The sequence below is a fragment of the Danio rerio genome, chromosome 24 (assembly GCF_052040795.2).
Source record: "Danio rerio strain M-AB ecotype USA chromosome 24, GRCz13ab, whole genome shotgun sequence".
NCBI lineage: Eukaryota > Metazoa > Chordata > Actinopteri > Cypriniformes > Danionidae > Danio > Danio rerio.
This window is the reverse complement of record NC_141044.1, coordinates 20,212,850-20,233,953: the sequence shown is the minus strand read 5'-3', so window position 1 is coordinate 20,233,953 and position 21,104 is coordinate 20,212,850. Positions and strand designations below refer to the sequence as shown.

Below are 21,104 nucleotides of genomic sequence, written 5' to 3'. Positions count from 1 at the left end.
GCAATTACATGTATATGCTACTGTAAAGGGAATATAGGAGTCTGTGTGTTCATACCTGGTGGTATTTCTTGAGAATGTTGTGCATCTCGGCCACATCCTCGCTGCTAATGGTCTTGATAACGTACCTCTTGTCGTAGGAGGTATGAAAGCGTGCACCACTTCGGCCCTGAGCTTCACTGACGAGTGGTGCACTGCGGGTCAGAGAGTTCTTGGAAAGAGAAACACATAATGACACAATAAATATAGAAATTAATAAAACAGAGGGAATTTGAACAATCATATTGAGCGTTATGATATACTTGCAGCACAGATTTTTTACATTCTTCATTTAGGGGTAAAAGCAGCATTATAGTATTAGCAAACTTCCAGGCACCTCTCAACATATAAATGCGCTGATCATTTTATTCTCAGATGTTTGTCTTCCCCAATGTTAATAAACTAATTGATTAAAGAGCCCCTGTTATGGCTTTTTGAAAATGACCTGTGTAACACAGCACTAAGGCTGCGTCCAAAACCGCCTACTACTCAGTAGGTACTGCATTTGAATTTAAATGTACTACTCGGCCGTTAGAAAGTACGTTCTATACAGTATGAATGTGAAAGGTATGAATGGAATTCGGACGTACTACATCTGCCATTTTGACATAGTCACGTGTGGTACCTGCGTCATTTGCGTCGCTCTACTACCATTCATGAATTCGCTTGCGGGTCATCATGGGAGAGAGCAGCATGCATGGGATGTGCACTTCAGAGTCTCGCCGGAAGTAGTAAGTCATCCGGGTACTTCTCGCATACTGTTTTTCGAATTCTATGAATTCGGACATACTACTCGGCTCGCATACTGATTTTAGCATACTGTATAGTATGGAAGTATGCGGTTTCGGACGCAGCCTCTGTGAATGAAAACATCCAGCTGAGGTTTAAATCTAAAAGTGCACCGTTTAAAACGATTGATTCTTTAACGAAATAGTCAACTCAAAGTCAAATAAATGAATCATGTTGAGTTTCGATCTTTAGCCTGAACACATAGACATCAATACAGTACATCACCAAATATAAAGTGCCTGATCCTGTAATATGTGAACGCGTCTTTCCTAGATACTAGTGAAGCCCGGGGGATCACAGGACTTATCATGACACTAAAGCAGGTCGCACACACCAAAAGCACCGCTCGGCGATGCGCCGCCCAACGCCTCGCAGCATTATGCATTTGAGAATTCTAAACATAGGTTTCTATCAGGGTACACACACCGACGCCGCAAGTTGGCGGCTGTCGGCAGCGCCCAGCCATGACTCAGGACGCAGTTCATATTTCAGCCGCGCCACAGAGCACCATATGATTAATTTCATGTTAAATATCATGCGAATGTGCGTGTCTGGTGTGTGATACTTTAAACTGTTATGTGCACGATGTGTCTCGCCGCCGAGCGGTGCTTCTGGTGTGCGACCTGCTTTAGATGACAATCACTGACAGATGAAAATTCGGCTGTGGGGAATAAACGGTTAAAGATACTTTTCACAACAAAACCACAGTATAGCAAACCATGTGCTGTGTCTGTTTATGTCGTTTTTCAGATTTTTGATACAATAACCTATGCTGCAACACAGGATTTGTTGGCCGTTTGCAAATAAAGAAAGTAGCAACAGAGACTAATATGTATGGGAATTTGTCAGAAACTTTGTCAGCAACTGTTAGAGTTCATATGGACCAGTTGTTTCTTCCTCCGGATCATTACATGTAAGTGATTAAAATTGTTGCCTCATTGTGTAGTTAGCAAAATATTCATTTAATTGTATGTTGTAAGTTGTGATCACTCAATGTGGCCTGTAATCACGTATCTATAATAGATCAGTGTTTGTACTGTATTTCTCAGGTTAAATCTGTATGAGGTTATTCACATATTGCATCTAAAACCACGTTGAAACTGTGAAGCGTGCTTCTTCCTTTACCGATTCTTAACTCGAGATCCTCTGCTATTTGCCTTTGCCATCAGCTGTTTTTACATGAGCAGTGCAGTCAAAATAGTTCAACTTTTGCCACTGTGTGGATTAATATTGAATGTGTGTCGTTGTTATTACTTGGGGTTAGGGTTAAGAGTAAAGTAATATGCTGGTGTTTAACTGCATTGGGCTTCCACATACTCTGTGTGCTACTTCAAAGTCATGGTGGGCGTTTCTCTCTGTCTCACGTTGAACCCAGTCAACCAATCACAACAGACTGGGTCATCAGACCAATCAGTGCAGACTATCCTCACGCAAAGGAGGGGTTTGGGAACAAATGAATCGCTGAACAAATCATATGGTAGTCATTAGGATAATAAGGTCAAATTAAATGCATACTATAAGACAATGAGTGTTTTTTGACCTTGCAAGCATGTCAACCTGTTGTTGGAGACCCTCAAAATCACAATATGACCTTTTATAATGCATAATAGGGGCTCTTTAACAGTAAAATTGTGGATCTAAAAAGTAGCAACTGTTTACCTAATCCACCGAATGTGAGCCAGAAAAAGAGATAAACAGCCTACACCTGCCTCTTGAACCTGCTGGTTTCAATCCAGCAACCACTAATGTCATTATCTAGATAACAATATAATGTTATCAGTTTGGCTCAATAAATGCGGAAAAGAATAAATTAATAAAAGTATTAAATATCCTAAACTTAACAAAATGACATCATATATCACTGTTCAAATGTTTGGTTGATTAAAGGGTTTTGTGCTCACCAAAGCTGCATCTGACCAAAAATAATACCGTGAAACATTAAAACAATTTAAAATGATAGGGTATATGCAGGACTTTTCATTTTTCAGTTACCTTGGTCAAGCATTTAAGGTCTGTTTCTTTAAAGAAATTCGATCTCCACTGCCTGATTGATATACGAAATAAAGTGAGTCTCAGAATGTACAAGAGGCACTGCATTCAATTGAATTTTCTGGCGCCATGTCTTTAAACATGAACATTTATTTTACGCTAGTATTTTCAATGTGTCTACGCTAGCCTGCTGATCTTGACAGTGTGTGTGTGTGTATAAATTACTTTTCATCTTGTTTTAAGCTTGAACAACTAAATGAATGCTGAAATCTATTTAACTGATTGTAGTTAAATTGCATTACAACATCAATGCTGTAAAAGGAACCATATAAAATTCAGCTGTATAAAAAGTCACATTAATTCTTCACCAGAAGTTTATCAGCATAGAAAGAAACACTAGTTGTGCATATACACTATTGTTTTCATTGTAATACATTTAGAAAAGGTTATTTTAATTAGGTTATAGGTTATACATTTTGAGAGTCTGCAGCACATGATTCTCCAGAATCATTCTAGTACACCGATTGTCAATTAAAAATTTAACCAATTCTTCACGCATGTGAGTGGGCTTGCCAAACTACCAGTAGGAGAGATACTCTTACCTCCATGTGTGCATGTGTGTGTAAGAGTTTTGCTGCTTAATACTTCAGTGAAAACTCTAATAGAGTATGTTCAACATTCTTTAAGATCTTGCAGTATTTCAAACTGACATTTTTCTTTATTGGATGCTACACTTGCTGAATAAAAGTCCTTTTCAATCAAAACTGTAATGCTGCATGTTTGTTTGGTTTCTGTTGACTTGTATCATAGTTCAGCTGTCGAGTTTAAGGCTCTGAAGTTCAACATTTGAAAGAGGTTCTCATATCTCATGACTAAACACTGGCTCTCGTGGAAAAAGGGGATGTGAGTTTATGATAACAGCCTTTTGAGCGCAGAACATTTACAGAAATTATTGTCCACAAATACATGGTCACTTTGACTGTTTTTTTTTTTGTCTCTACAACTGAAGTGCTCTGTTTTTGTGTATGTCCCAGTTTCAGGGCAGAAAAAAAAGGCTCATGGTGGACACATGATGCACTTGAAAGTATTGGAAGGTCTGCTCGGTGTGGCTGAGTGACGGACACAGCTGTTCAGTGCAGCTCCATATCCATTGCCAATGTCTGCTAGCTCAAACATCTATTCTACACAATCCACACATATCCCCTTTACCTCCCTCTACGAGTATACAATAAAAAATGATTTCAAATCAAGTTGATTTGTATATCACTTTAAATGTGTTTATTTCCCAATTAATTGTCTTTTTACTATGCCATGTAATGTCCAAATAGCTGTAATGCACAGTTCTGTAAAGATACAATCACACTGACGCATTCAAGCCAGATGAGCATGATTGAAGTGACGATTATTTTCTGTGATCATGATTACAATGTATCAGTGTCTCTCTTCCTCTAGTCTTTGTGCTTGGATTTCCTCATTGACACATAGACCATATTCATCAAGTACACTTAGTAAACGCAACACAGAAAGCAGGATATGAGGTTCCGCAAGTCTTCCCTAAGCTGAGTCATGCGGGTTGAGGCCTGTAGCCGTTCACCTGATGGCTCGTTCCACAGGGAAGACTCTGCAAAGGTGGACTGAAAATAGTGATGATGAGGCAGGCGACTGTCAGAGGACACCGGGCGGACTGAGAAACTACACCGTTTGGAAGTCATTGCAGGATTACTCTAGATCTGTTACAAAACAGCTTTGTTATCATGCAGGCAGTCTCGCATAGCCAGACTTTTGACTTGCAGCATAATGTCTGGTCCAAAGTGCCGCCCACTTATGACCGACATGAAAAGCTGACCTACACTAGCCTCATTTTATAGGGCTGAGGTTCTCCAAGGCACTCCATTGTCCATAATAATGTTCAAAGGCCTCGGCTTCCTCTACTATTTAGTTATTGGCTGAATAAAGATCTGGTTTTAAGGACTTTTAAATTAATTCACACAAGTGCTAGAAAATGCACTTTTAAAATTATGCCAATATATGCTGATTTCTTCAAGCAACTTACACCAAGTAATATCTTAATTTGTAGCTGTTTTTGTTTGTTTAGGTGTTCATTCTTTTTAAAATGACTTTTAAAAGTCATCTTTAGGTCATCTATGGGGGTTCGCTGAGCCCTTTAAGTGGCCCCTTGGTTAAAAATTGATTTAAAGGTGCATTATGTAAGTTTGACACCCAGTGGATGAACTAGGTATTGCACTACTGGTTCAAAACACATTTTCTCTGACGACTCCATGCAAGTGCAGGTTGCCAGATTGACAACATCAACAGGAGTGTGACTGAATTTCAAACCTAAAGTGTGGTATAAGGCTGGTTTAAATACTGTTCTAAAAAAGGGAAGGTAATAGAAGGAATATTTTTTGTCCTAACCAACATCTGTAATTTTTATTTTAGAAAAGACTTTTATTTCTTGCAGCTGAACAACAGAAAACTGACAATGATCACCTCAGCACCTCATGTGCTTTATTTAGTGTTAAATGCTAATAATGTGAGTTTAAATGCCATTTTACATGACATTTATTACCATATACTGAAAACAGCAGCAGATAGTTCATCTCAGATCTTGTTTGAAATCTTGTTTGGAAAACCAAAAGGGCATGAAACACATTTTTAAAGCAGAATAACTGACTTAAGCATTTTTTTTTTCAGATAAAGAAGAGTGTTCACTTTAATATCTGCGAGCATATTATGGTATTTTTAAGTCAAAATTTTACATACAGCACCTTTAAGGTAGTATTTCATCACAGCTTTGTAGAATATCTATGTAAAACTGCTTCTTGAACAAGAAAATCCAGAGTTGGATTTGATTTTGTCAGTTGTTGTTTGCTATTGGTCAATTTCTTGACAGGCTGACCTATCAATGATGCCATCACTTTTACGTTGCATTTTATGGAGTTATAGGTTGCATCACCATGTCTTCCATTGTTTTGTCCTTGTTTCTATACTGATATATGGGCTGATAAATGCACATGTGATATACACTTTACTGAGCCTGATTTACTAAAACAAAACTAGACAAACACAAGGAAACTGCAAAGAAACATCTTCATCTTTATTTTCCCCAAATCATTTACAAATTGCAATTCTAAAAAAAAAAATCTATTTGGAAATTCACGTCTGCGATGTGACGTCTCTAATAACCAATGTATTTGCTTTTACGCGTTTCTCTTACATTCACCATTATTGCCTTTAATTTTTAAATAAAGAACGTGTCTGTTTTTAGACCTCGCGGCCTCGATTCTGCATACATGCAGTGACAGCATAAAAATGATATACAGTTCTACACACTTCTAAATGTGCTTGTCTTAGTGAAATAAAGGGTTCATTCTTCTCTGATGTACGACACAGGAAGCCTAGACAACGGCAAACCACAAGTAAACATCTTTCACTAAATGTCTTTAACCTTTATGTATTGTTTAAATTGACTCTACTTTTGTTATGTTAGTGGCTGTTTTTGCCCCATTGACTTCTATTATTACAACATTATTTCAATTGTAAAGCCATGACACCATTTGGGAAGAGGTCCAATTTTATTTTAATACCATTGATCATTTGTTGGCACCATTAACCCTTTAGATAGGCATAAGCAAAAAAATCAGGTTTTTATTTGGAGTTCTATGGAGTTAGACAGCAAATTACAATTTGCATGCATAAAAACACTTTACTATGTTCAGAGAGCAGAGGTGCTTATGCTTTATTTTCTCAAACATATCAAAATAAGTGTGCATAGATCTCTCTTAAACACACACACACAAACTATCCTCCATATAAAAGCCAGAAACAAGCTTTTTTTTTTGCACTGTAACCAATGATCTACAGTAAAAATGGCACATTGTCCCTCTTCCCAATAAAAAAAAACACAAACAATAAACAATAAAGAACAATAAAGATGTCGTGGCTTTGCAATCAAAAAAATGTTGTTATAATGGAAGTCAATGAGTATTTGAAAAATTCCATAGCATTTTCCCAAAATATGTATCAAAGTAAGATTTGTCACCAATAAAAATCATTCCATTTGCTGTAACACAGAAAGTTGAGGCCAAATTGGGCCTTAAAATTCCCCCAGAGTGGATGAAAACATCCCCAACAGCACACAAGGGTTAATCAAGACCGTAAAATAAGCAACGGATTCTGGGAAGCTGATGTTTTTTTGTGTACGTGTCAGCGTTACAGTCAGAATGTGATGTCTTTTAAACCCACACAAGCAGACAAGAAGCTCTAACCAAGACCCTAAGCTAATGATTACAGCGAAGAGCAAAGGCCCATTCTTGCTCATTAGCCCAAATTAGAAATGTTGAGGAAAGGCTTTCCACCTAATGTACACTGATTGCGACTATTCTTGTTTAAAAAGGTATTTTTGACTATGAAAGGGATATACAGAAAGGAATATGAGGCCAATTAGGAACATTTGTACGTGGGAGGCTGAAGGACAGCTCTGACATTACGGTGTTATTATAGGGAATAATGGTCTTCATTACGACAGTAAATTGAGTGGTTAATGACTAAATTACCTCTTGGTAATCATGGGCTTTTCTCACAGAGACTTAAATCTGTTTTGCATTGTTTAGTGGTAAGTACACTGGTGTCTTGTGTTGTTCAACCGCAGTTTTACACTGAGGTTTTAAGATGCACTGAATGTGACACCTTGGATCTCTTATTCACAGAGCCTACCTGGAAGTCCTGATCATCGATGACGAACCTCTCTCTCAAATTACGGAAAACAAGAGGACAATACTCCTTGAACTTAAAATGGCTTGGCATATTCTCTCTGAAAACAAAAAAGGAAAATCCTTTTAAAAAATGTATTAATTTGAATTGAAATCCACATGATTTTTTTTTGCATTTATTTATTTTATTTCTGATATAGATAGCCAATTTAGCAAAGAAATTTACTCATTTATTTGCAAAAGTTCACAAAACAAAAAGGTTCTAATTTGGATCAAAACATTGTCAAACGTCTCAGAGGAACTCACTTGTTGAATAGGTGATTGTCCACCTTAATCTTCGAGTAGGCTTTGAAGTCATCAGGCATAAGCATGATGGGGATTTGAACATGGCTCAACTCGTTTATCTGGAGAAAATGAGGAGAGAGATAGACAGAGATTCAGTTAATGATACTTTGTTCAGTGTTGAGGTCTTCTAATGAGTGTCAAATGTGATGGTCACTGAATATGGGAAAAGAAATTTGTGACCAATACTAAAAGAGAGTAGGTTAGCCTTTAAAAACATACATATAATACACTTTAATAGTAGCATAATCAATACTATTGAAATGTAATAATGAAATTATTAAAGTAATTATATACTTTTGAGAATACACTCAAAATTAATGTACTTAAAGTGAGGGTGTGTTTGACTACAATTGATCAGAATCAGTTCATTAAACTGTCAGACAGTTACTGAGTAACAAAATCATAGCACTCCATAAACCTGCTACCAGAACAAAGTAAAAATACACAGCTTTATCAAGAACACATTTTTGCAAAAAAAAAATATATATATATATTATAATGCATAAATCTATAAATAAATAGATAAACAAATAAATACATGTAACAAAAAAAATTAAAACACACAACTTCATAAAATGAACTTCAGGACTCTAGACTAAGACAAAACACTCACATTTTTTTAGATGTCACAATGATTTGACTGCAAAATTAACATATAATTTAAAAGTAATGGGCAGGCGATTATGTTAAAGGCTCATCCATTTACTCTCTGCTTTTGCTTCCCCTTTCCCTATTCTCTCTGGTAAACACACTTACTCAAACCATGGTAAAATGCTTTTCTGCAACATCTACATGTACACCTATTTTGTCATTCTGATTAAAATCATTCCGGTTTATAGGTTTAGTGGACTGTGTAAAGATTCTACTGTGGTGTTTAAATGTGTTGGTGCTTTCAGTTGTTTTGCGCACAGGCTGTTTAGTTTGCTGCCTTTCATTCCTGTCAGCATTAGTTTAGTTTTTTCTTCCACAGTGGTTAAATAAATTAAATCTCATAATCAAACAACAGCATAATATATATATATATATATATATATATATATATATATATATATATATATATATATATATATATATATATATATATATATATATATATATACATATATACATTTTTTTTTTTTATGCTGTTGTTTGATTATGAGATTTCATTTGATTAACCACTGGAATATTGTGAATAAAGCGGCGTTTTCATCCAACATGTCAAAGAGAATAATATTGTCACTTTATGATAAACTGGCTCCAAATAGCTAAAGTATAAACATAATTTGCTGCAGTCAGAGAAGCTGCGTGAATCTTTTATTTAATAAATGCCTCAGAAGACAAATGGCGATGTGCAATGAACATGTGGTTGCATTTAAAGGAGTGAGACACGGCGCAAAGATGCTCTTGACAGGAAGTAATTAATAATTTAATATTATTATACTGAAATGGGTAAAATGCTTTTGTTTTTTATGCGCCTATCCAAAATGTGCAGAAAAATAGGTGGATGGAAACAGCTATAGTTGAACAGAAGTCCTACACAGATTCTACATGCTGAATTGGGCAAACTCCTTATGTGTGAAACACACCAAATAAACTCAACTAGACGCTCACTGAAAGCTTGAAGTTGCTCAATGGCCGAACACTGGCTTGGTGTGTCCAGGCCTCAAGTCTTCTGATGAGACACAATCACTTAATTAGATTTGATTTAGGCCCAATCCCTATTCTAGCCCTTACCCCTACCCCTCATTTTGCGCGTTTATGTGAAGAAATAGGAGTGTCCCAATTCTCTTTAGTTTGAAGGTGTAGGGCTAAAGGGAAGTTCTATAGCCCTTGAAACTTATATTTTTTAGGACCACACCTGAAACCAAGGGGTATACACCATGTACAACGGCAGGATGGCTGCACACAGAACTCAGGAGATCCACAAATTTGTATTTTTTGTCATTAATACAAATTCTTACAACAAACAAGCACGTTTACTTACAATGTACATTTACATTTGTATTATGTCGTTTGTGTTTTAACATCATGCTTTAAAAAAAAAAACGCTAAAATCAAAACCACTAAACTTTGCTATCTATAATACATAATAATAACTCTTGTACAGCAGTCCCACAACATACTGTCACATCTGACACTCGATGAGACTCAAAGACCCTGTCAGAAAAGTCTAGTGGCTGGGAATAAGCTTTGTCTGGTATAATGTTAATGTTGTTTTCGTAGTTACATAGTTGAATATGACCATGATGTACATACACATACAATTATTGCCACATTATATCGTTATGATAAAATAATATTGCTGCCTTCAGTGATTTCCGAAAAATAAATACTAAATCATAACGCAACAGCAGTTGCAATTGTCGATCTCATAAAGCAAGAGATCGCAATGACATTTGATGACTTGTGCAGGTGTTGTGGTGGTGTCCCATTTCTTAGGGGTGATTTTGAAAAACTGGGAGCTGTGGAAACTTTGATTGTGGGAGCTGAAGCATAGCAGACTGATGCTTTAAACCATTGAAGATTTTCTAGTGTGTAAAGTAGGTATACGTGAGCTTCCGTTTCTATATGTTCACTGGTCAATATTTATGTGGAAATCAAAAGCTAAATAAAACCGGTTTATTATATGAACTGATTGCATCTCTTTAGAATTAAATCAGTTTATTAATGTACCTTATTTATATCTTCATAAACATTTTGAAGCATTAGAGTCCTGGGTAAATAGATTTCTCATATTTGTCTAAAAATATCTTTCTTTTTGATGAAGATAAACGGAAGTCTTTTGGGTTTGTAAAGACAATAAGGTGAATTAATGATGCTGCAGTTTTCAATTTAGACTGAACCAGCCCATTAATATAATTAGTCATGTGACAGCGAACCAATCAATGCAGACAAACAGCAGGTGCTGAGATGTGCTGGTACAGTGTGAGTGATGTGTTGTGCTCATCAGAGGCGATATCTCTGTGACACAATGCACTGCTTTACACTGCTCGGGATCTGAAACAATGTGCTACATTCAACAGTCATCGGTTCCTGCTTTGCTCTTGTGAAAACAACACTAAAATGATCTCGTAATAAAACTGTAATAACGGAATTTACTGCAGTTCTGTAAAAAGCAGGAATTTTAAATTGCTGTGCACCGTGTTCATGCCAACAAAGAGAGCTGATGACTCATAGGTTCTTTCCTTCTATTAACAAATAAATAAATAAATAAATAAATACCAATAGCACTAAGAAAACTCTAGAGGACTGCAGAAGGCTTTAATTACTGTGATATATTTGTTTGTTTGAGGATGTGCATGCACCGGGATAATTATAAGTAATCAAATAGGCATGAAGCACCATGGGAGATTGAAGATTTTGTGTTTGACACTTTCGGCAGTGACAGACAATCAGCAAAGCAGTTAATAATAAATGCATAACCTGGCTGTATAAAGAGTAATGGGTGCAGCAATATAACGATCACGGCCTACAATGGGTTTTGGCTTGTATTAAAAACTGAGGCTAGTCTGCTAAATTAGTCAAAAATAAAAATGTAAAATCAACTGCTGCCTGCAAGTGAAACTGAGTGTTTATACTTCAGCAGTGAAATTAAACCACACTGAACTGAACTTACCCTGTGAAAACTGGACTAACACAGATATAATCAACTAGAACTTTTATGTTAAGCTGCTTTGACATGATCAACATTGTAAAAGTGCTATAGACGGATCAAATTGAATTGAATTATTTTTGTTTTATAATTGATTTATGTTTCATCATTTATGGCAAAGACAGTTCAAATTCATCATTCAAACAGTATTATTTCAATAACATATTATTAAAATTCAACCTGATGGAGCTTGAGAGGAACTGCAAAGAAGAATAGGGTGCACCAAAAAAAGGTGCACCAAAGCATTTTACTCAAAACTATTTGAGCATGTAATTGGTCCCAATGGTGCTTCAACCAAATATTGAGCAAAGGCTGTAAATACTTCAGTACCTTTTTAGAAATTCCTAATAAATTCGCAAAGATTTCAAAAAACTTCTTTCTGGTAAATTTTCCTTTTGAGGTGTTGATTGTAAAATTGAGCAAAATAATGAATTTAATCCATTTCCAAATGTGGTAATTATACGGATACACCATGTACAATTGCATTAAAAAAGGGACGCTCCAATCAGGATTTTTGCAACCGATACACAGTACCAATTCTTTGTGATGGTGATCAGCCGATAACAAATACCGATTCTGATGCTTTAAGCTTTATAATGCATAAAGCATATTTTCAGTATCATACTTGAGTGGAGATATCTCCTTACCTAAGAGAATAAATTAAAGAGGCATGTAATTCCTTAAACATTTCACTTATAACCATTTAGTGTGAACTTGTCATGGTCAGAAGCAGCTTTACATAAAATAATAGATTAAACAGATTTAAAAAAAATTGGTAAGAAAAATCACTAACAAAACAATTTGGAAACATTGCAAATGATGGAAGAAGAATTCAATATTTCGCTATGAAGTTTAGAGCTCATGTTTAAAGCATAAGTATAGGTATAGGTATGGCACATGTAAGTATTGGTATAATGCACACCTATAAATCCAATACTATTGTACTTAAAGCAAATAGGTCCATAAACTTAAATAAACATAAACTCCATAAACTGTTAATTCAATGTTTCCTTTCTATTTTTTTCAGCTTTGGTGGCAGGCCTTTTTTACACAGATCTACCAACTACCTGTGAAGTTATTTCAATGACAAATGTCGTGAGTGCATTTATGTAATAGCCTACAAGCATGCGAATCTCTGCTTGCGTGCCGATTTCCTCTGCTCCCCGCCATGGAAGAATGAATATAGCGGAAACCATGCAACATGTATATTATAATAAGTTATATTTTTAAAGATGAGTCAAGAAAAATAGTTTTTTATTTCCCTAATATTTCCTGATTTTAATGAACTTGCAATATTATTGAAAACACAAAAGTTTGAGTTCTGATAAGTAAAACACGTATATGTCCTCTGCTTGTAAACTCGTAGACAAACGATTGTTAGGTTGATTAGATCGGGCAGATTAGAAAGTACTAATCGAGTCATGAAATGTGATTATTGGCCGATACTGATCTCTGGCCGATCGATCGGAGCATACCTAAAAAAATGTAAAATGTGATAAAAAAAATTTTGATTACTCAAGGAAAAAACTGTTAAAAAATATCCATTAATATATATTTTTGGGATTAAAAAAAATGGCATCTACTCATTAATTATGTCTATTTAGTTTTTTTCAATGGGAAGTTATAGGCTGTTGAGTAAGGGAAGTGTTCAGTTGGTGTAGTGTTAACAACAAAATGGAAGGACAATTATAAAATGAATGTTGTAGTTGATATTCCATGTAGAAAACCTAACAAAAGAAATGGTAACATGTAAAAATGAAAATTCTATTAAAAAGTGTTTTACCATTTAACAGATCCAAAATTGCATGTCTGTCGATAACTTATAGTACCAATAATATACTGTATACATGTTATGAAATATAAATCAATTACATAAAAAAGCCAGAAAATAAACAGTAAAACTGCAACCAAACAGCTATAACGTATAACAGAATTGACATTTAGGAAAAAGTCATGCATTTAGCAACTCGCATAAATCTAATCAGATCTATAGTTTTCAATTAAGGCGAGAACTGCAGATATTTGCTCATGACGGCATACTACGAACAACCAAAGGTCAAAGTTGCATTACAGGGCTGCCTGTCTGCCATTCAAACCCTTTAACTCAGTTTTCTCATAGGCAAGTTAGAGACAGGTTGTCTTCCAAGACTTGGAGGAGAAATTGCATCAACCCACTGTGATGTGACCTCTCAGATAATGGAGAGCATTGAGGTCCCTTGAGACTTTCCTATTGGCTGGTCAAATGCCAGGCTTCTGGATTTTGAAGGGTGTCTCTGAGCTCTGCACTGTGGGTGAGCAGTGCTACCTATAGGAGGCAGATTATCTTTTTTTCTTGTCTTTCCAAATGTGATTATTATACCTCATTTGTTTAGCGTGTCAATTTTGCAAACTGTCAGACATCCACGAGTTAGTTATTTGACTTTCCTTTTGGATTTTTAGCTTAGTATAGTAAAATAAATGCTTTTCTATCAGCGATGTAGCTATTCCCTCTACAATAGTTATTAGTATAAATAAAACACACTGACATGAAATTCTAAATGCTAAAGTTTATGCTGAATGTATGTAATGAATGTTCATTACAGCGTATGCCAAATGCTCTTTTTGTTCCAGAGAGAGGAAAAACACAGTAACATTTTTGCAATTATTATGGCATCTTCTGTAAAACAAAGTATTAAAATACTAATTCAATTTAACTTGATTTCTTTATACATGTATACTCTACTTCAAATTAATTTGTCAGCAAAATGTTTTTAAATCGCTGATTATATAATCCAATTTAGTATGATCACTGAATTATTTCTATATTTTAATAAGTACAAGTCAGTCAGAATAAGTACACCACGTACACCGTCGCAAAAGGGCTTGTACTCTCTAAGATTAAACTAATACTGTAGTTCATAAAAAGACTTATTGCGTTTAGGCATAGAACGATTTGGTTCGGAACTGGTTTGGAAAAGTCAAGGTTTTAAAAACTGCAAAAAAAAAAATCTGCTGTACCACTCCAACAGTGTTTAAGTTTTTTATTTATGATTTCTTGTCTTATGATTTTTTTAAGTATCTCCAGCAGAAAAGAAATGCAAAAATGCCGTTTTTAAATAGTAGAGAAATCAGTGTTTTTGAAACAAATGAAGACAGCTGAAGTCAATGATTTATTTGAATTATTTAGTCTGACATGTTAACTGATTCAAAATATTTTTATATTAAAATAAAATTTACTGTAATCAAAAGAGAACAACTCATAGAATATATTTTAGAGCAGCAATCACAACACCATGAAATTGTGATACCATCAGAATCTTTTACCGGCCCATGCCTAACTGCGATTAACATGACTCATGTAACAACAGGCCATACACACACATCACCCGTGAGAAACAGCACAGTTAAATCATCGTCAGCTCAGTTCATTCGTAAAGCAGTGCGGTGGCCACATGAACATTTTTAAAAAGTTTTGATCGTAGACTGTAAAAAGGTTTTGAATAATGTTGATTTCAAATGCAACAAATCTGTTAATAGACACATTTCCAGCTTGCTCAGTACACTGAAAAAAAATCATATCTGCAAAACGGTTGCAAACAGTTTATTTGTGTTGAATTTAAAAAAACAAATGTAATAAAATTCTACTTAATTTGTTTGTTTAAATTCAGCCCAAATAAATTGATTACAGACACTTAACGTAAAAAAATGAGTAAATCCAAGGAATCATTTCTGAATTTTTTCACACAGTGAATGGAAGAGTACAACAAATATTTTTTACAATCCTTTTTGCTGAAATAATAAAAGACAAATGCCCCAATGGTGTTATCAAGACTTGCAGAAAGAGAGAAAAAATAGTGTGAGACTGATGACGGCAGCCAGAGGAGAGAATAATGTCAAATTTACTCTCAGCCGCTTAGACGCTGCATTAGAAACACCGCACATAAGGGGTAATTTGTTTTTTTGTAATTTGGCGAAAAAATGATATAATACTTACATAAATGCATAGAAATGTTCATACATTCACATTTGTAATGGTGGTGATTTTAATTTTAGGTGCGAGCACCTAAATTTTGGCTGGTGCTCCTAAATTTTTAAAGTTGAGAGCACCACTGTTACCTAGAAAAAAAAGTTAATTTCGAGGCCTGATGATCACATAATCTTTTCTATGTTTTAATAAGTACAGTCAATAAGTACAAGTTTGTGATTAATATTTTTTTACAAAAATATATGTTATTTCCAAGGCCAGCAGAACATTATTTCACCAATATTTTATTTTCCAAAATGTCTCATTTGAAGTGGACACAAAAAACTGATTGAGTAAAGGTAACTAAAATACATTTTTTTAAAATGTTTGTAAGATTTTTGTTTCAAGGCCATCATTAGCCTGCTTTTTATTATTTCTGAATGAATTTATAGCATTTAACCAATGCAACATATTGGTGTTTTCTTCTCTTAATATTTAATTCTCTTAACAACAGATTTTGATGGAACTTAGTCATGTGCTAGAGTTATCTACTGAAAAATACAATATAGCTAACAGTCATTAATTTATTGCTGGAATTTACTTATTAGAAAGAATGTATTGGGTGCACATTTACTACAGGAAATAGGATGCTTGCATGTTGTGCTGCTGACTCTAATAGCAATACATCATGCCTGTAGTTAAAAACATGACAACCCTGACACAGGAGAGAAGATAGTGAGCAAAATGATTTGAACTGTTTTTTGTTTGTTTTGTTTTTATTTGTGCGCACAGACTGTTCTTGAGCTTTGAATGATTACATTTGAACCTCTGAAATCCTATTGAATGTTTTGAGAAAGTTTTTGGTTTCTCTTCTAGACTATGAATGTAACTGAACTGGTCTATGATGGAAGAAGGAACTTTTGAAAATGCCTTTGGTCCTAAGATGCACAAAACTCTCAGGTGTATGAGCAAAGTCAAATAAAATAATATTAAATGTACACAAAGTTTTTCGTATTTTCTTTAATTTTTTAAATTAGCCCTGCAATGACCCAATACATTCAACCTTCTAAATAACAAACACAGACTTGTTAGAATCCAGGTTTTGCGTTCATTTTTGTCAAAGAGGACATGGGCAGGCTTCTTGCCAGTCCATAGGGAAACCTGTGGGCTTATCTGAGTAGGCTTTGGGTTACCTAAGCCCTTTACGCAAATGCAAATTGCGAAAGGAAGTCAGGCATTTTAAACAAGGTCACTTGAAACCCTTTAAAACACCTCACTCCTGACACAAGCAAGCGTAAAGAGGCTGTAATGCATGCTGTGGTTACTGCTCAGCGAGTTCAGCTCATCTTTCAGACTGTGGTCAGAGATTAGTCTATGTTGAGCACTAGGTATGAAGAGTAAATTATTATCTGCACCTACATATCTAGTTATAGTCACACAAAAAAAAAATTCATTAGGATTGTTTAAGGACATGAAATAAAATGAGTCAGTAATTTTGTTTTCCTTGCAAACATATAACTTGAGATAGCATAATAAAGTGTCAAATTTGGATAAATCTAAATTGAGGAATCGCATCCTATTTGAATTACAGGCTGAGTCAATTAAACTTTCTTCACCAACTCTATTACCCCATCTTAATACAGCGATCCCAATAGATCTATCATTATCTGAGGTTGACTATTGTATATCTTTGGAAAAGCTATACTGGTAAAGGAACAGGAGTTTGACATTACCTCAATGTGTATAGGGAATAGGGCTGGGTGATTAATCTAAAACTAATCAAAATTGCTGTTTAGAACCTTTAATCGATCAAATTTTTCCAGGTCAGTTTTTTCAATTACATTCTCTACGACGTGTGGAGTCACGTGATCCCACTCTGTTAAGGCTGGTTTATAATTTTGCAGCCATATCTGATGTCTGGTCAAGTAAGATGATGGACCCATGCTTGAGCCTTACTTTGCACTACATTGATGATGATTGGAAACTGCACCAGAGATGTCTTGATACTGCACATTTTCCATTACATTAAAATTATTTTTTTACATTAAAATATTTGTTTACAGAACCAAGAAATGCAGTTTAAACAATTATTTCCAGGATGTGCAAGAGTTATTTTATCTAGAACATATATTGCTTATTTTCTACTTTTAATATGAAAAAAAAAAACACTGAAAATAATTTATTTGGTTCCCAAAAGTGAAGTTATTTATTTTCTATTATAGATAATTATAGTTATTACAGATAATGTGGGTTTAATTTCAGTTGTTCAACGTTGATGTTCAATAAATAATCTTAGATAGTAGAAAGTGCGTTTCCTTTAAGTGTTTTAAAATCAACTAAAGCCTTCATTCAGAATTATCTGTCACTTGTAACATGTGAGCATATTTACTGTACAAAACCTGTCAATGATCTATAAGGGCAAAAAAATTAAATGAAATAAATAATAAAAAATAACATGCATTAATCGTAATTTACTTAAAATGTTTAATTAATCGAGATTTAGATTTTACACTAAGGCCGTACTCACACTAGGTACAGTTGCTTCGAACCGGGCCAAAGCACACTTGTCCCCCCTCCCGTCTCCCCCGACGGCCCGCACTCACACCACAAACGGGCTTCGGCATGCTTACGTCATCTCTGCTGCACTGTTCAGTGAGAAGTGCTCTCTCACTCAGCAGCACAGAGGAGATTGCTCTGGTTATATCGTTTCAGTCGTTTGATATGCCGTCAAATATTTCGCCAAACAGTCCTTAGGGATGCGGGGACACGCAGTCAGATATTTCACCGAACAGATCCGCCACTTTTGGCGCTCATAAACAATCATAAAGCCCTCGTGCTGCAGGAATGAGGAGGTCTGCTGAAGCCGCGCAGCTGTCGTGCAGTGAGAGGTTTGCGCCTCTAATAAACTACGGCAATTTTGAGTTCACTGAACAGTAGGAATGATTAATAAATCCATATGAAACAGTCCCTTAAAAGTCACGTCTCGCTTTCAGTTTTGGGCTTTGGCACGTTTTGCACTCACACACAAGCGTACCGCACCAAAGCCCAAGTGAACCGCGCTCAGGCACACCTCTTCCAACCAGGCCAGGGCCGGCCAAGTGAACCGTGCTTGAGCCCGATTTAGCGTACTCACACTTATCAAACGATCTGGGAAACGGGCCTGGTACGGATGGCATAGTGTAAGTAGGCCCTAAATTGCCCAGCCCTAATGGGAAAAAAATTCAGAGTGAAATTACCCTTGAAAAAGATGTTACAATGTATTAAAACAATGTATCCCTTCAGTCAATTTGTACAATGTAGTGTAACTACAATGTATCACTTCATTCAATTTGTATCTCATATAGATCCTGTGTCAACTCACTTTGCATTGAGCCTATTCCACAATGGGTTAATAAGCTCTTTTCTGCAATTGATTTAGAACTTCTGATTCGTTTGTATATAAGGAAGTATACAGTTGTGTTTATGGCGATGAATAAAAATATAAACAATAAGAAATACAGGTTAGCAAAATTAAGCGGCATAATGAGCTGTTGTTTTACAGATAAAAATAAATAGAAGTGAATGAGACTGAGACTGAATGAGACCAATAGAGAAATAAATGAATGTTTATTATTATTATTTTTATAATATAGTTGACCCTTTTTATAATAATAATAATAATAATTTATGTATTATTATCAGTGATGGGAATAACTAAAGGTGATACTTTAATCAACACTTTACCGTTTCCCCAGGAGTCAGAATGATGGCAAATCCAACAAGTTCAAAGAAACAAACTGGAAATACAGTTGAAGTCAGAATTATTAGCCCCCTTTTGATTTTCTTTTTTCCTTTTTAAAAAATTCCCAAATTATGTTTAACAAAGCAAGGAAATATTCACAATATGTCTGATAATATTTTTTCTTCTGGAGAAAGTCTTATTTGTTTTATTTCGGCTAGAATGAAAGAAGCTTTTCATTTTTTAAAAAACATTTTAACGTCAAAATTATTAGCCCCTTTAAGCTATATATTTTTTTCGATAGTCTACAGAACAAACCATTGTTATACAATAACTTGCCTAATTAACCTAACCTGCCTAGTTAAACTAATTAACCTAGTTAAGCCTTTAAATGTAAATTCAATCTCTATAGAAGTGTCTTGAAAAATATCTAGTTAAGTATTATTTACTGTCATCATGGCAAAGATAAAATAAATCAGTTATTAGTAATTTCCACTAAAATAATTAATAATTTATGTAGAATTATAAATGCACTAGCAAGTTAATTTAGGAATCACAGTATTATAATGTACAGCATGGATAATGAACATATACAGATCACTGTATATACTGTAAACACATTTTTCAGACAATGGTCAGAAATCAGGCTATTTTTAATGGTTAGGAATCTTACAACAAAATGAATTAATTAGAACTGCTAATGTGACAAGAGGATATCAGAACTATGAACAAAGGAGGCAAATTTCATGAGTTTATTTCAAGTTTATGTCCACTCATCACTAAAACTGAAACTAGTTTTTCTTTAGATTGTGCTGACATAAAGTGTTCATCCTTTTTATAGAACAGATGAGCTGTCTTAACCAGAAGAAACATAACTGCTCTTTGGGCCTCCGCCAGGCTGTTATATGCACTATTTATCAAAGTTCAAGTGAGGCACAGGCTGCAGACGACATCCAAGCAGCCACATGCCGGAGAACATGACACTAAATCACCCACAAACCAAAAAAAAGTGCGAACCAAAAGCAGAGGGGACCAAAATCTCCATCTTTACACCTTTCTCTGCTGATGTTTTGCTGTTTGTGGCATGCAGCAGTTTGTTTTCATGCAGGATAGGATTAATGCAGTGTTTATTTAAAACGTAATTAAAGCCAAGCGGTGTTATAAGGGGTTAAGAGGCAATGGGCACTTGCAGAAACATGTGCGAGCAGGATGAATTATGAACTGTGCTTTCATGAAAATCTTTCTGCTGGCAATGGTGAAGAAACGACTCCCTGCGACCCCTGTCAGCTACGACAGGGGGTCTTCTCAGTCACTCTCTCACTAGCTACAGCTTATTTTGGAGACCAAATCTATGCCTTTTAAGGGCTTGGTAATATCACGTGGACAAATAGGGAACTATATTTGTTCCCTTTTTGTGAAACATGCTGTATGTCAGACACGTGCATGTGAATAACAAAGGGCAAAGGCAAAAATGACTCTGAAAGTGACAAAAATGCCACAGATACTTGTATTTCTTGGGTGGCTCCACAATGTAATCATTTGGATTTTACCATAAACATTTTAGCCACTTTAAGCATAAATAAAGTAAATGTGATATCAACATTGGTAAAAACTGTAGCAATAGTATATAAAGCAAGATTTATCTAGGGCAATAAATCAATGTATGTATTAAATAACACACTTACAGTAGGTGAGAGTTCAAAGTGGCTATTAACGCCGCAGCATGTACCGCCGCCGTTTGAAATAGGTGCCGCTCTGTTTTTAGTGTATGACCGCAGTTTGTGAATGAGCCGCCAGGGGGCACAAAGGGACGGGATGCGAATGGACAGAAATAGCCCATACAGCAGCTACTGTGCTTGTAAATGATATTAAACAATATGTCAAAGTATTATAATTCCTTAATAAATCATTTAAAATTTGTTAACACTATTGTAAACT

At 35.2% G+C, this 21,104-nt stretch overlaps 2 protein-coding genes across 4 annotated transcripts in view; one reads left to right on the top strand and one right to left on the bottom strand.

The window, feature by feature from the left end:
* skida1 (SKI/DACH domain containing 1) overlaps positions 1–4,064 on the top strand; it is a 36,322-nt gene extending 32,258 nt beyond the window's left edge. The window contains exons 3-5 of one of the 3 annotated variants that reach the window (XR_015524879.1): positions 1,576–1,738; positions 3,625–3,717; positions 3,849–4,064. The gene's annotated coding sequence lies outside the window, so the exon portion shown is untranslated. The remainder of the gene's footprint in view (positions 1–1,575; positions 1,739–3,624; positions 3,718–3,848) is intronic. The other 2 variants (XR_015524878.1, XR_015524877.1) reach the window with 2 other exon arrangements.
* Positions 1–21,104, bottom strand: part of pip4k2aa (phosphatidylinositol-5-phosphate 4-kinase, type II, alpha a) — a 51,151-nt gene that overhangs the window by 10,702 nt on the left and 19,345 nt on the right. The window contains exons 2-4 of the mRNA NM_001128702.1: positions 7,833–7,930; positions 7,531–7,627; positions 56–208 (exon numbers count right to left, since the gene is read on the bottom strand). Of these exons, the coding sequence (NP_001122174.1) occupies positions 56–208; positions 7,531–7,627; positions 7,833–7,930 (348 nt within the window). The remainder of the gene's footprint in view (positions 1–55; positions 209–7,530; positions 7,628–7,832; positions 7,931–21,104) is intronic.